Source organism: Lycium barbarum, chromosome 12 (genome assembly GCF_019175385.1).
Source record: "Lycium barbarum isolate Lr01 chromosome 12, ASM1917538v2, whole genome shotgun sequence".
Lineage (NCBI taxonomy): Eukaryota > Viridiplantae > Streptophyta > Magnoliopsida > Solanales > Solanaceae > Lycium > Lycium barbarum.
Genome location: NC_083348.1, coordinates 91,507,098 through 91,523,533, shown reverse-complemented (window position 1 = coordinate 91,523,533; position 16,436 = coordinate 91,507,098). Strand labels below are relative to the sequence as shown.

The 16,436-nt window shown below is 36.9% G+C and overlaps 2 protein-coding genes across 2 annotated transcripts; one reads left to right on the top strand and one right to left on the bottom strand.

Moving 5' to 3' along the window:
• Window positions 1-577: 577 nt before the first annotated feature.
• On the top strand, window positions 578-9,947 carry LOC132623933 (zinc finger CCCH domain-containing protein 30-like). Its single transcript, XM_060338750.1, has 4 exons — window positions 578-852; window positions 7,046-7,228; window positions 7,321-7,445; window positions 7,540-9,947. The coding sequence occupies exons 1-4, from the start codon at window positions 802-804 to the stop codon at window positions 9,752-9,754; spliced, it is 2,574 nt and encodes an 857-aa protein (XP_060194733.1). The 5' UTR covers window positions 578-801; the 3' UTR covers window positions 9,755-9,947.
• Window positions 9,948-12,031: 2,084 nt separating this feature from the next.
• On the bottom strand, window positions 12,032-16,090 carry LOC132623934 (peptide methionine sulfoxide reductase A5). The gene is made up of 4 exons (XM_060338751.1): window positions 15,582-16,090; window positions 14,288-14,400; window positions 14,047-14,191; window positions 12,032-12,643 (listed from the first exon to the last, which is right to left on the bottom strand). The coding sequence occupies exons 1-4, from the start codon at window positions 15,867-15,869 to the stop codon at window positions 12,446-12,448; spliced, it is 744 nt and encodes a 247-aa protein (XP_060194734.1). The 5' UTR covers window positions 15,870-16,090; the 3' UTR covers window positions 12,032-12,445.
• Window positions 16,091-16,436: the final 346 nt, after the last annotated feature.

The following is a 16,436-nucleotide window of genomic DNA, read 5'->3' as shown; positions in this document are numbered from 1 at the left end:
AAATAAAATAAAATAAATATTTACTACATTTATATTCCAAAAACAATGGATTTAGCAAACAAATTTAATCCGTGGATAAAGAGAGAAAAGCTTCACCGATGTTCTTTTACAGACATTTCCTATAGCTGTTACAAAAGCTCTTGAACAGAAAGAGATCTTTGCAGTTTGATTGCGTGAACCTTGTTCACGTCTTGCTTTTAACATTTCCGCTGTTGAGGTCCAACGAATTAGCTAGTTCAGGGTGAAAGAGATTTAAGAATAAATAGCTGACAAAATCCTTACTTCTTGAAAGACGTATAATATACTTTATTTGAAACTTTCATTTAGTGCTCGATATTTACATTGAAGCTTATTTTGATTCAAATTTATATCAAGAAGTTTCAAAATTTAGTCTTTCTAACAAAGACCACTCCGTATCGGAAACTACCGGTGCATGTGAGGAAGGAAAAAAGGAAGAAAAGTGGAGCCCAAAATACGTTTCGGTTTCACAATCCAAATAGAAAAAGAGGACTAAAATCTTAAATAAATACAACTCATCAGGGAAATAAAAGGACAAAGTATATAATGATCTGTCAAAGCGCTAAAACCTGAAAAGACGTGTAACGCTCTTTCCAGCAGCAGCCAAAAATACAAATACATCACTTCCCTTAGCCGCTTTGTAACTGCTCCTTCATAAAACCACACCATTCTAGGGTTCAAACTTGCATTAATAAACCTAAATAATTCGTTTTCTTTAAAGGAGTTTTGATTCTTCTTTAATCTGATAAATAAATCATCTGATTAAGGGATTTTATTGGATTAATGAAGAAATCAAACAGGGTGTCGTGGGCTACTGGACCTAATCTTCGTCAGGTATATACAACATTATTACTCCATAGAGTCTCTGTTTACTCTTTTTTATTGTGCATGAATTTGATGTTTACTTTTATTTCTTTGGTCTCTGTTTCTTGTATACATAGATATGGAAGTTGTCTTATGTGTGTTTGTTGCAGAAAAACATACAGATGAATTTTCTTTGCAGAATCCTACTCCATTGGTTGTTTTTAAAATGGTTTACTGGTTTAATTGTGGGTTCTATGGTTTTTTTTAATGGTTCACTGGTTCAATTGTGGGTTACCTGTATTTTTTTTTTTTTTGGGTGCTTGATGTTTTGTTATGTATGAGTGGCTGGAATCTTGAAAAATGTTGCATCTTTGCAGACTCTAAATCTGGAAAGGGAAATTAAGGATTTTGATAGTAGGGTTACAAGACAAGGACTAAAGAATAAAGAAAAGGATGAGATAAAATCTGAAACTAAAATTACCCAAAAAATAATATTCTGAAACTTAGCTTTGACGGAAGGAGTCAATGGCGTTGAGTTACTAGTTGAGTCTATATAGATTACTTGAAGTGGATGTAGACAAAAGAAAATTCTGGTAGCCAAGAAGTGCTTTCAACTGTTAGAGTTCGTTAGTAAGACGTAGCGACCACTGATTTTTCATTCGAGCTTTGACTTTGTTATTTGTCGTTTTGGTAGAAAGGTAACGGTCGTCATCAATATTTGCTAAATTCAAATTTTAAGTGGCATAGTGTTTTGGTAATTGGGTAACACCAGAGCATATGCCAGTGATAATTCTTGGTGCTTGGCTTCTCTATTAGTGATCATATTGAATTATATCTAAAAAATTGTCTTTATAGCTTCGCACTAGTAAGTACAGTAACTACAAAAATTTGAGGCAAAAATACATTTTTTCAGATGAGTCAAACAACTACATTGATATTCACTAAGCCGTATCAACATACATTGTGGGTTTATTCCAAACCTCCGAAAGAAATCTCCAACATGTCACCAAGAGAAGTAGTAAAAGTTATTTCATTGACTAGCATTGCGTGGTTATGGAAGGGTTGGACTTTAAAGGAATCCATGTTGGGAAGATGGATGAGACGTTTAAGATCTGCTTTGAATTGGTTTCATAGTATAATGGACAATTTACCTTATATCCGTCTAACTTGTCAAGAGAAACTTAAATTTATTGGAAGGAAGAATGAAATAAATAAGTACTTCCTACTTAATAATATTTGATTGGACAAGGAGTTTAAGATATCAATTTAACTGGCATAGTATATTAGTGATAGTAGAGGATATATCATAGCGATAGTCAAAAATAAGTTTAAAATGGAAAACATCTCATCCAAGTTTAGGATTTAAATAATCTATTGAATTTGAATTTGTGAAAATTGTATACAAAATGAAATGGTTTCAAGCCTTTTAGTACGTCCCGATATGAAAAGACTCGTGTAAATTGGGACGTAGGGGATAAATATGTGGTGGCAAGACTAAAGACCAACAACATTAAATGAGAAGGACAAAGTATCCTTCAATCTTCAAGATGAAGGCTGAACTTGCCTATGTTATTTTTAAGGTAGGCAGTTACTGAAGCTTTTATATATTACACATGATCGAATCAATGCTATCAAAAGAGAAAAGCGCAAAAAAGCTCTAAGGTCAGCTGGGGCTTTAAGCGCAAGGCGCAAATAAATCGCGGGCTTTAATGAAAAAAAGCGCAATGGTGCAAAAATACAAATACATATTATATATATATATATATATATATATATATATATATGTTTAGTCCAAGATTGATAATAATAAGCATGAATACAAATATATGGACAAAGAAATTGTAAAAATATTACGATAAAGTGAAATATCAATCATCTAGTGTCACCTCTCCACGAGAGGCTCATTGGCAAGGAAAAGTATGTCTTAGAGCCTTGATGATGACACTGAAGCGCGCATAAAGCGAGGTGAAGCGCTCAACATGTTTTGAGCCTCGCTTTAGGGCTTAAGCGCGCCTTTGATAACACTGGATCGAATAATGTAAAATGCATGTATCTAACTTATTGAGAGGAACTTAAATTTATCTAACGTAGAATGAAATAAAGAAGTAATATCTAGTGGCAGGACTAAAGAAGGCAACATAAGGCTCACATATTCAGAATAAAGAAAAAACGTAAATGCTTTGTTTGAAACGCCTAAGCACCTATTAGTGCCGCTATTTAAGTAAAATAATCTTTTACTGATAAAAAGTAGTTAAAAAATGAAACTTACATGTATTCAAATCAATTTAAAATTAGAGACAAAGACCTCAGCATGTTAGGTACACGTGTGGATGAATAATAAGAAATGGGATCAATACTAGGAGAGGAGCAGGTTTATTAAACAGATGTGTTTGTATCATTTCTGCAAAAGATTCTTTAGACTGGGATATAATATATTAAAAGAAAGATGCAGCTTGATGCAGATCAGACTAAATATTCATTAAAAAAAGTCCCTATTTGGAATCATATCAATTCAAAACCCACAAGGTAGTCCTTTGACAAGAACTTTAATTGGTTTTGTTCTTGGTCTTATATTTGTTGGAGATATCCACAACAATAACAACAACAACAAGCCCAGTATAATCCCACCATGTGGGGTCTGGGAGGGTAGAGTGTACGCAGACCTAACCTCCACCTTGAAAGGTAGGGCGGCTGTTTCCGAAAGACCCTCGGCTCAAGAGAGGAAAACAAGACAAAAGGTCAGATAGGACCAAGCATATCGAAAACAATATGAAAATAGGGAATAACAAAAGCGAGAAAGTCATGGTAGAACAGTCCGGAAAGAAAGGAGCATTAACTACTATAGATAAATAAGATAACCAAAGTACAACGGCCCAACAAATATAAGCAGCAATCAAATGCAGAAATCAAATGGCAATAAATAAATGAGCAAAACTACAACTACTATGGTGAAAGGATAAGCCACCTAGCCTTCTGTCCTAATCTGAGTCCTCTACAACCTCCTATCTAAGGTCATGTCCTCGGTGAGCTGAAACTGTGCAATATCCTGTCTAATCACTTCTCCCCAATACATCTTCGGCCTCCCTTTACCTCTCCTGAAACCGTCCATAGTCAACCTCTCACACCTCCGCACTGGAGCATCTGTGTCTCTCCTCTTCACATGCCCAAACCATCTCAGCCTCGCTTCCCGCATCTTGTCCTCCACCGATGCCACTCCCATCTTGTCTCGGATATCTTCATTTCTAATTCTATCCCTCCTAGTGTGCGCACACATCCACCGCAGCATTCGCATTTCCGCGACTTTCATCTTATGAACGTAAAATTTCTTGACTGGCCAACACTCCGCCCCGTACAATAAAGTCGGTCTAACCACCACTTTGTAGAACTTGCCTTTAAGTTTTGGTGGCACTTTCTTATCACACAGCACTCCGGAGGCGAGCCTCCATTTCATCCACCCTGCACCAATACGATGTGAAACATCGTCGTCGATATCCCCATCTCCCTGTATAATAGACCCAAGATACTTGAAACTGCCTTTCTTTTGAATGGCCTGGGTACCAAGCCTCACTTCCTCGTCAACCTCACGCGGTAGGCCACTGAACCTGCACTCCAAGTATTCTGTCTTGGAGATATCAACAACATACCTAATAAATGGTAATGCTAGGAGGAGGAGGAAACTTGGTAAATGTTTGAACTAGGATTGTATATTCTTGCAAAGGTGCTTGTTCTTAACATGTTTGAGATAAATTACAGCTGCAGGATCTGTAAACAGAGTCAACTTGAAGGAAAATAATGACACTTATACTTACTACGATTTCCAAAGCCCACTTCCCACAGCTTGGATACAGTATTATCCGTTGAAGTTCCAAATATTTGGTAATTTACATGAAAAATCTACTGCTCGGGTGCTATACAATAATCTCAAAGTTTCAAGTAGATTAACCCACCTCCTTGCTGGTTTTCCATTGTTTTGTGCTTAAAACTTTTTCTCCACCAATTCATCACACCTAAAGGATTGCTAAGAAGTGTTTATCCTAAAAGTTATTACAGTGATCTATCTGTTGATCAAATGTCCATAGTTAAATGCACTTTTAAACTCCTACTTACTCATGCTAAGTCAAAAAGGAAAACAATTGGGATGGCATTTCCATGCCAATTTAGTCATATTCAAACATAAGTTTGAAAGTTTTAGTTGCTAATTGCCATGTTTGGAAAACTTCATGACTTTTGATGAGAAAAAAATGAACTACGTAAGATTTTGCCCATCAGATAAAAATGGCTCTGGTGAAAAGAACAAACTTTTGATGTTAATCTTCTGGAAAAACTTTAAACCCTATGTTCCCCGTATAAGACCATATTATAAGGTAAATATGGAATTTATGCCAGCTAGATTGAAATATTTTTGGTAATTGGTACCGTTGGGGAAATTTTCCCTTGCAAAAATCGCCGAAACAATTGTATAACAATATAGAGCTATATAAAAAGAATAAACGGGTGTTGAATAATTAGATAATTTTTACTTATGCTCTATTTACTTGATCAACAGAATAATTCGGGTAATAAATCGGCAAGTTAATCTTCTTAAGCATCATTTTCCTACTTAAATATCCAAATGCAAAAAAAAATATTTTATGCTTAAAGAGGAAAAATAGCTTATTCGATGAAGCAAGACGAAAAGGGCAGTAGTTCTCTTATCACAATAATCTGATTAAAAAAAAAAAAAAGATCACTTATAATAAATCATGTAAAGAAAATTAAAGACAGCTGCCATATGTGGCCTTTTTTATAAATGAATCAGACAAAGAAGTGATCCAAAGATGTGATAGATGAATTGCATGCTTCTGTTTCATTTGTGGAGGACCGCGGACCTACATTAGCGTTCGGGTGGTTAAGCACCCGTTAACCCTGACACAAACTTTGCATAGTTCTATATGAAATTTAAAAACACAGATATATAACATTCGCCAACACCCATAAGCCATAAAGTCATGTGGATGCTTTGGTTCTAAGTCTGAAGTTTGAGCTCACGGAGGCCCAACGAGGGTTCGATTCCAGTTGCGTCAACTTTTTTATTCATATAGCAATCTGCTACTTTTCCTTAATTTAATAACCATCAATCTTCTTTCCTTAAGTTGATAACCTTCACTTCTCTTCCTTTTTTTACTTCTTTTCTCTGCTCCTATTCCTATATCTCATTCCTTTCCTCCTTTCCTTCGTTTTATAGCACTTGATTAGTTTTTGCTTATTTATTTGGTTATCTAGTAGTCTCTATTTTTTGTTGCAATTGCTTATGTGGAACGAGCTCTTTCATTCATGAACTACATAAAAATGAACTTTGTAATAATATTTGTGATGACATTTTAAATGATTTTTTAGTTTAATATAGAACGTAAGATATTTATAACTGTGAGCAATGATGTTATTATTCATCATTTTCGAAATATAAAAATCCTTGAGTACATTTGTGACTTAGTGACTAGAAGTCTCTTTTACAATGATAATATAACCGTAATTTTGTCATATTTGTGATTGTGATTAGAAGTCCTTTTTTCACAACATTAATTGTAGTTTTTCCATTAGCCTTTTTAACTGTCGCGTTCAAATAGTTGTGCACTCATACTATGTGCTTGGTGACAATTTTATTTTACAGAAAGTGAGCCCCCACGACCTTAAACTCCTGGATCCGCCACTGGAAAAGAACTTGTTCAAATGTTTATCTTTGCTGTTATTAAAGACATTTCAAGATCACATGATGCTGAACCAAAATAAATGGGGATGGTGTCTGTGATGCATATCATCATACACTAAATAGTCTTTTTCTTGAATGATTATCCCTATTCTAATCTATCAATGTTATGGTGACTATTTTAAGACACCCCTGTTTGGTAAAAATTCATCCCTTGTTCAAGGGTCACGCTTAGTGGTCATTGATTGCATCAAATTTGCTGTTCGAGCTTTTGAGGACCATAGCAGTACAGTACAGAGGCACCTAAATGTTGAGTTGTTAATTGAAAATTGTTCCCCACTTTCTGAAGGTAGAGCGGACATGAAGAAGTGGATTTGTGCTGTTACTGTAATTTTTTTTTCCCGAGGAGATATTCTGAGTGTGTGATATTTTGTTAAGGACATGTCAGATTGACATGCTTTCAGTTTTACTTATCAAGAACATTGACATGCTTTATTTTTTTCCAAGTTCTCCTTAGCAAGTTTGCATATTTTACAGGTAAAACATTTTCTACAAGAGGATTGCCCATCAAAAGTCGGTAGGGGATCTCAACATCATCTTCAGCTGACGCGGTCGCCACCAACTATTGTTAGACCATCATTTGAAGGAAGACATTGTCTGAAGCAGTCAAAAGAGAGGCTTCCTCACATTCGTCTGGCTAAATGGAAATGCCCTCCCAAGGTAATAGAAGTTTTAGATGATAGAAGGTGCCTTTATTTGCTTAGTTTCCACACACATTGTCGTAATAGTCCATTTAATGTTGTTATTGGTAGTTTAATTTGAACGAGAAATGGCGTATGGTTGCTGGTGAAGAAAGCAAAGAAGCAGAGGATCAGGAGCGTAGGGAAAAGAGAGTGCTTGAGGCGGTTTACCCTTCTCAGTCTGCAATTCCTGCCAAGTATGTAATTTTTGGATTATCTCTTAAGTTTATAGCTTCTTTGTCTCAATTTACTTGATTGTAATCCTTTGTTTCTCCTATTGGCGGCGTATAGTCCTTCCACCTCGTTGGATCTGGACCAATATTATGATGATAACCAAACTCAAGTGGTTCCAATCATTGGCATTGAAGAAGCAGAAGATGTCGAAGTTTCATCCCATTTAACACCAGCCCAAAACATCAGCAGCAAATTGCCAGATGCATGTCTACCTAACAGTCCATCATCATCTGTTAGTATAGTTACTTCTCAAAAGCTACCTGCTAATGGAAAATCCTTTTCCCCGTCTTTGTCAACCTTCCAAAATCCCAATAAACCTCCTAGCAAATCTCCTTTTTCTGTCAGATGCCCTGCTAATTTGCAATCGGCACCTCCAGATCTTTTAAGATGTCAAAATCTGAAGGGATCTGAGCAAACTCAAGTTTCTCCTAAATCACCTGTTAGCTACAACTCTGTTCCTCAGTATCCGTTGACATGTAAACTTCTCAGCACTCCAGACCAGACTGAATTTTCTCCAGACTTGCCAGCTAATCAGAACCATGCACCCAAATGTCGAAAAGTATGTGGAAACCGGAATATTTCACAGCTCAAGTCTCAAGTTTCTGGAATGCCACCTGCTAATGACAACCCTGTCACCCAATTCCCATCCACATGTGAAAATCCCAACATTCCTCAGCACCAGGCTGAAGTTTCGCCGAAGTCGCTAACTAGCCCCACTCCTGCTGCCCAGTGCAACAATCAAAATTCTCCAAAGCTACCTGCTAATGGCATCTGCATTCCCCGATCTCAGTCAAATAGTGAAAATCTGGGTGTCCCTAAGCACAAAACTCAAGTTTCTCCTAAACCACCTGTTAGCTACAACTCTGTTCTCCAGTATCCGCTGACATGTAAACTTCTCAGCACTCCAGACCAGACTGAATTTTCTCCAGACTTGCCAGCTACCCAGAACCATGCACCCAAATGTCGAAAAGTATGTGGAAACCAGAATATTTCACAGCTCAAGTCTCAAGTTTCTGGAATGCCACCTGCTAATGACAACCCTGTCACTGAATTCCCATCCACGTGTGAAAATCCCAACATTCCTCAGCACCAGGCTGAAGTTTTGCCCAAGTCCCTGGCTAACCACACTCCTGCTATCCAGTGCAACAATCAAAATTCTTTAAAGCTACCTGCTAATGGCATCTGCGTGCCCCGATCTCAATCAAATAGTGAAAATCCGGGTGTCCCTAAGCACAAAACTCAAGTTTGTTCATATCCACCTGCTAGTGAAAAATCTATCCTTGAGATGCCACATGGTTTTGAGGGTGGTGATTTGATGGTTGCTGTAGCCACAACTGTAGCTGCACTTGCAAAAAGTCAAGAGCAGGGTAGTCTGATTGATACTGACCTATTGGTTAAGCTTCTCAGCAACCCAGAACAAATACAGAAGCTGATGAATGAACAGGGAGGGGCTACCAATCCTAAAACTGGCGCTGCATCAAACCCTATTGTTCCTTCTAGTACCACCCCAAGGTCAACAGCGGATTCTCTGAATAAGCAGGTAACTGGTGAGGTAATTAACAAGCCCATTAATGAATACCAAGTTCCCCATGCAGGATCTGGACCAATATTTGGGCCAATGCCAATGGCAAAATCTGCGCCCATGGCGATCACTAAACCTGACACATCCATGAAAAGTAATTTGGCTAATGAACAAGGGGCTCCTCCTCATGTAGGAACCGAAGACATTAGGAGGAGTATGCCAGTAGTTCACCCCGCTTCACACCTAAATTTGGCAAAGATAAAGAAACTGATTAATGAATATGGAGCACCCGACAATGTAGGAGGGAAGCCCTTGGTTAATTCTGAGTTGGTTCCTTCATCTTCTTCCAAATGTGATGTGGTTTCGTTGCATTCACCAAATACTGGACATACATCCCCTTTCATCTCGATGACCAGTCCTGCCCCGCTTCATAAGGATATCAATTACTACAAGTCCCTGATCAAGCAACATGGAGAAAATCATGAATCTGTGGATCATGAATTGTTAAAGAGTAGCAATCCTCGTGGCAGTACACGGGGACCAGAATTGTTAAAGAACTTAAAACCAAATCAGCGTAGCATGAATTTTCAGAAGCGTTGTGCTTTCTTCGGTAAACCAAGGGGATGCCTTAATGGCAACTCCTGTCCCTTTCTGCATGATATGTCTGGACAAAGGAGGTCTGGGGGGGTGTTGGAAGCTCCGGGTTCAAAGAGAACGAAGTTAACTGGTGAACTTACTGGTAGGACATGAACCTTTTCTTTTTATACAGGAAACTAGTGGCACAGCTGTTTAAACATACAAACTCTGTTTTCGTTTTCCTTGGGGCAATTTTAAAGAGTAGCCGTTTTATAAACTTAGATTAGAAACTTAGAATGAGAATTGGCTTTTATCTGAAAAGCTTTGAAGGATTTTTCTATGAAATGAAACACTGAAGTTGGATGAAGCGTTTTTTGCTTCTGTATTTTTCTTCCGGCAAGTTTTTGATGAGCCGTTTTCTGCTCTAAGAAATCTTCCAATTGCAATCGCAATACACAATAGCACTCCCCCCACTTTAGAAATGAAAACATAAAAGTGACATACATAATTCTTATGTTGATATCAATAAAGAATTTAAGAAGTTATTTGGTTTTTCTATTTTAGTGGGAATTAGAAAGACAATGAAGTGTTTGAAAGAGAAAAGTTGACTAAAGCATTTAAACTTCAAAGGTGGTGAAAATTATATAGGATAACATTAATAATGGGATATGATTGACTTTATTATAAGATGAATTAGAGTAGTACATACTACATAAATGGGGATATAAGGTACCCCTATAAGTTGGAGGGATGTTGCGTGGCCCCACCACTACAGCTGGAGAGAGAAATAAATATAAACTAGTAATGGGCACAATTTCCTACAATTCTGCATTAACTTGAGACTCGGCCTAAAGGCAATTCCCCCATGGCAATTCAACCCTAGCCGATTTACATGGCTGCTTGATGCACAAACTGATCTTAAAAATTATTTTGCTCTTAAGCGTTGATTCTTCGGAAACGTCATGGGTGTGTGTGGGGTTATCAGGATCTGAGTTGCGACAACGTTTTTGGAGAGTCCAATGTAGCTCATAATTATCCGAGTCAGTTGTAGAGAAGAAAAGCTCAGTCGATATTTGATCTTACACCAGGGTTAACTGCAAATCCAATTGGCTGAACCTGAGTTAGGACTTGGTCCTTGTGTTGACAATTCAAACGAGAAAGAGATAGATCAGCGTCGCTCTCAACGACAGATTCTTTCGGAAGTAAAAACTTGCATATTTGGTCTGGACAAATAAAGAAATCAATTACCGATAAGGTCATCTACAAAACTAGTAATTAGCTTACTGGATATATATAAAACAGGTTAGACCGCAATATGCAATGAACTATAGTTGATTCAGAGCTGCAAAATTGTTTGACAATGCATTCTTAATGGACAAAAAGCAAAGTCACCACAAAACATATGACCCTTTAAGACGCTGTGTTTTTTTGGTTTTCCTTATGGATTCGCGCTGTGTAGAGTCCATTTCTGGAGAAGGCGCTCCCTACCTGTTTTGCCACATCATGAAATCAAAGTTTAGAGATAGCTTGTTTGGCCAAGCTTTTGGGATGATAAAGATTGGACAGATTCTAAGCTACGGATTTGGGATAGGTTTTGCAGAATTGCTACTTTATAAAACGTGAACCATGTCAAAGATAACCAAGCATAAGATCTGAACGATTTACCAGGTACTGGATTAAATAAACCTGAAAGGAGTTCTACACTAAAGGTGGGAGTAAATTAATAGTGATAACATGGTTTGCTTAAGAGAAGAAAAAAAGCAAGAAGCATTAACCTTAAGAGCTTCCCACCCAACCGCTTAAACTCAAAATAGTCGGCAGGTATATAATATTTATATATATAATTCATGTATGATATGTGTATAACCGTATATAATTACTGTCTAATTTATGTATATAAGCTATGAAAATTTAAGCAGTGAATTAGGTCGGCTATTTGCGTAAAGATCCCAATTTGTTGCCATAGTGCAAATAGAAGAAATCTCATAATGAAGTAGCACGGACATCTTTTTGGGACATATTTGATGTTTATTGTGTCATGAGACGATAAATAGGAGCACTTGTAAATTCCCTCGTATTCCTTTCAGTTGTCACATAAAAATTTAGAAGCAAACACAAAGGATTAGAAGCAAAATAATTGGTACATTGGTTTGACAGAATTGGATTCTCTTTCTACTGAAAAAAGCATTCCCACTTGAGATCCAAAAGTTATTAAATCCTCAAGCTCGCTTAACCTCAGCTGCTACTTCCATTCATCTCTGGTCAATCAAATCCTAACTTATACTACAATATTTCGGTTGCAGCAGTTTAAGACAGTAAAAGATACTGTAGCTTTTATTCTTGAACACTCTGAAAATTGGTCAATTTTTTTTTTATTATTTTAAAAAAATCAATCAGGTAAAGGTGGTGCCTGATTATAAAAATATAGGTTATGTATTTGCAAATTGCAACTACTGCAACATGATAACATGGTTGCGAAGCATACATAGAATAAAAAGTGCATACAACAACATGATTTTTAGGTCCCAACAGTCTGATCACAACGATGCTCAGTCTAGTGCAATCAATCTATTACCTATCCTGAACACTCTGATTGTACAAACAAATTTGATTAATCTCCGTAAAAAGGTCTCCGCTCAGTCTAGTTTAATCAACCTATCCTGAACATTCTGATTGTACAAACAAATTTGATTAATCTCTGTAAAAAGGTCTCTGCTCGCTATTCAGATTCTATAATGTAGGATGAAATTTGCATGACAGGGTATTCTGTCATCTGCAAGACATCATCTCAGCAAAAAAAATAACTCTCAGTTTCTACACCTTAACAAAGGTCTGCAGGATCTCATTGACCCTTGTGATGTATACCTAAACTTCTCTGAGAATGGGCCAACCTTTCTTGATAATATCGTTGATCTTTGCATCAATCCGCTTTTGGATTCTTGACGGACAAAGCTCTGCTGCATAGCCATTTAGTTTTGTAGCCAGTGTTGACCTCTCAAGCTCCTCCTCAGGCAAGTTTCCCATCAACTGGAGTAGGAAGGGATTCCGCTTAAGCTCAAACTTCTGAAAAATGGACAGTAGTGATTTGTCAATCATGTGCTTCAAATTATCATTGGACCAATGTCAATCAGATAAACAGGAAGAATACTTCCATAAACAGGAAAAAAAAAAAAAGAGTTCACATGATTCATGAATCAATAAATGATAAATCACGAAATCAGGGGGGTCCTGTTTCTGGGGAAGTTCCGGGTCTTATTTTTTCAGAAAGAAATATTTTTTCTCATTTCCTGATTTCATTCCTAAAAAGTAATTGAAGAAAAACGTTTGGCAAGAAAAATACGTTCTTTTTCAAGTTACTCAAAGTCTAAATGTTGTAACAAACTGCCAAACCAAATGCGGAGTAAACTAAATGTTCAGAGACACTTTGCTGCCAGTAATGAATCTTTGTCAAAGAGCCAGAAAGGGAAGAAATAGGAGAGCCTTTGATGGGAAAGAGAATAACTATGTACATTTGAGGAACAACTTCTTATTCCTAGTTTCTTTTTGGTGCACCCATGAGGTTTCAATTTGTAAAGAAGATTGGGTATTTCTGTAAAGAATCATACTTTGATGTAGATTCTCTAAATTTGGTAAACTGCTTGTCTACAGGAGCTTTTTCCATTATGAATAAAATTATTTACCTTAACGAAAAAGGGAAACTACTATTTTTTTCTTTTTGGTTCTCCAGTAGTCCAATAGAGACTCTTTTTGAGCATTACATTTTGACAGTTCCTCACAAAAAGATTTCCCCTCAATAGACACAAACAAAAAAGTTTCCGATAGACCCTCAGTGGTTAGAACAAACAGAAAACAAACATGAGAACAAGGAAAGAGGCCAATATGGTGTATGTCCCTCTAAAATTTTCCGTGCAGACGTTTTTATTTCCTGCTTACCTTGTATAATTCTTCCTAAAGGCACTATACATTGTTTTTGCAATCCTTTTATACTCCAAAGATGACGCTCCTAGGGTTTTGGTCTCGTGGTAGGGGTCAACTCGTGATGTGTGTGGTGGTTAGGAGGACGTCACGAGTTCGAACACTGTTTGCAGACAAAAGTTTTCTATTTAAGTGGAGAGGGGTAGAGAGATGGGCCCATTTTCTGCCGGGTTCCGAACCGTGCGCTAGCTGACTCTCGAGGATTTCTCTGTAAAACAAATATATTTGTCATATCACTCCAGATAAAACCCATTCTGTTTCTTCCCCTTTGCATCTGAACTGCCAAGAGAGGCATTGCGACAATGCATCTCCTGAAATGCCCATCATAAATGCTCTATGAATTTTACGGAGGTAAGAATCAACTATGGCAAGAAACTTCAGTACTAAACCCCTTTTTTCAATAAAGAAAGCAAGTGCAAAAAACCTTCAGTAGTAAACCCCTTAGAAATTATGATAAGTAGTATAGCATAATTTAGTTATGGATACTAGACCTGATGTTCAGGTTCTGCAGGATAAAAAGCTTCAAGCTGTTGAATTTGAGTGGTTACAATGCTGCTCTTTGACTTTGATTGTTCTCTTTCTTTGCTAACAGCAGCCAGTCTTGACTCCTCCGTGCCGGTTGTGAAAATAATAGACCTGCACCAGGCAAGTTCATAACGTTGCTATTCATATGTTTCATGTTTGTCTTCAGTCTCAAGTAAAAGGAAACCAGATTGAAGTCAAGGACCCTACCTGTACTGGTTACCCACATCAGGACCTTGCCCAAAGACTTGCCTAGAATCATGGCTAGCCCAGAAGACCTCCAATAGTTGTCTGAAACCAATTACTTGGGGATCATATTCGACCTACAAGAAATTAAATTTAGTACATTGAACAAGTTGAATAGGAGATAACTGAAACATTCAAAAAAATTAAATGTAAATGTCGAGATAAGAAATTTTTAAATGCCACTCAACCTATCAGCAATTTATTTGAACCAAATCGGGAACAAACCATGGAACATGTTCGGTTAGGCTAGACAAAGGACAGGAAAGCTCGTTCAGAACCTAAAACATTCTTTTCAGGCAAGACTACCATGTCAACAAAATGAAAACTGTAAAATAAGATCACATCAACCACTATCCACAAAATTCAAAGAAATACATTAAAAAAGTTATATCCATCACCAAATAAAAGCTATAGAAAAATCCGCCAACATATATATCAAATTCAAAAAGGCACAAAAAGATATCATATCTACTATACATGCAATGACATGGACAGAAGCAGGGGAATTTCTAATAAAGCACTTGCATAAACATTTTACGCTATACCCCTTCGTATTCATTCAGTTCGGTGAGCAGCATGCGTGTACAATATGCTAGCATGTTACTATAACCCTTCCATTCATATTGCATTTATAAGACAGCGACAAAAGGTCTGCAACTACAAATTAGAATGGGACTAACCGGTCATCCAGACATCAATTAAGTACAGCTGGTGTTAACTCAGCCAGACAATAAAATGAGTAAGATATGTATTAGCTAACTCTCATATAGTTTGCATTGGTAACCCCTGATTGGAATAATGTTTTCTCGTCTCCCACCTCAGCTAATATCACTCCTATCATCTCATAAAAAGCGTAATCCAAGCTGTTAGCATTTTTGTCCCTCGTATACATCTTTGCGAATAAAAATTGATCAAACTTGCTACTTGCTAGGCACAATTTATTGTATAACCACAAAAAGTTTCTACTCCCTACAATCTAATCCTCTCTTCACTGATAAACATACACAATCACTTCACAACTCCACTTTATAACCAGAAATGCTTCACAATATATTTTTTACTAGAGTAATTATGTAGTACATTATAAGATACAATGCGCTGGTTTTGTCTACCGACAAACCTAATTTTAACTGTCAATTCTTATTTTGACCATGTAGTGAACATACCAGAAAATGTTCCAACAGATCACAGGCAGGAGTAATTTCTAATTAACACGCAAACATGATGTGGCTGAAATTTCAGTTATTAAACAAATTACCTGTACAGATTCAGCGTGATCGCCTAAATTTCTGTACTCAGGATTAGCTTTTGAACCACCAGCATAACCGACAGTTGTTCTTAGAATACCATTAAGGCAGCCAAATGACGCTTCTGACCTCCAGAAGCTTCCGAGAGCGAAAACTGCGGTTTGTAATGCCTGATTAGAGGCATCATTAGGGATCCGATCTGGGAATCTGATGCTCACAACTGGATTCAATGCTAAAAGAATGATTGTGAAAATGAAATGAGAAAATGAAAGGACGTTGTTGATCTTAGCGACTTTCATTTGTAACACATGCAAGGGAAGCCCGGACGGTTACGTCTACTTTCCGGTCAGATTTTTTCCAGGCGGAGTTAATTGCCAGCTCGATCGCTTGTCTTTCTTTGCTTTTTGGTAATTTCCCAATTCTCTGTTTTTATGAGATGTAATAACTCCCAGTTGAATATCAGTAAATAATAGTATATTATCCACACACGAAAAAGAAAAAAGAAAAAAAAAGAAGGATTTAACTTGATCTCACGTTTGGAGACAGGGTTTTATTTCTACTATATATATATATATATATATATATATATATATATATTTTTTTTTTTTTTTTGGTCAAGTTCACATATCGTAATTTGTTAAATATTTATGGAGACCAAAATTGTTAACTTTGGCAAATTTATGGACTAAATTGCTTACATTTAGCAAAATTGGAGAACCAAAACTGCTCATGAATATTTAAGAAGGCTTAATGTATATGCGGCTCCCTAAACTTATCATTTTTTTTTTTTTTTTTCATTTTGGCATCTCAACTAAGTGTTGTTCCTATTGAACCCCTGAACTTGACCTCATGTGTGTCTATCAAAC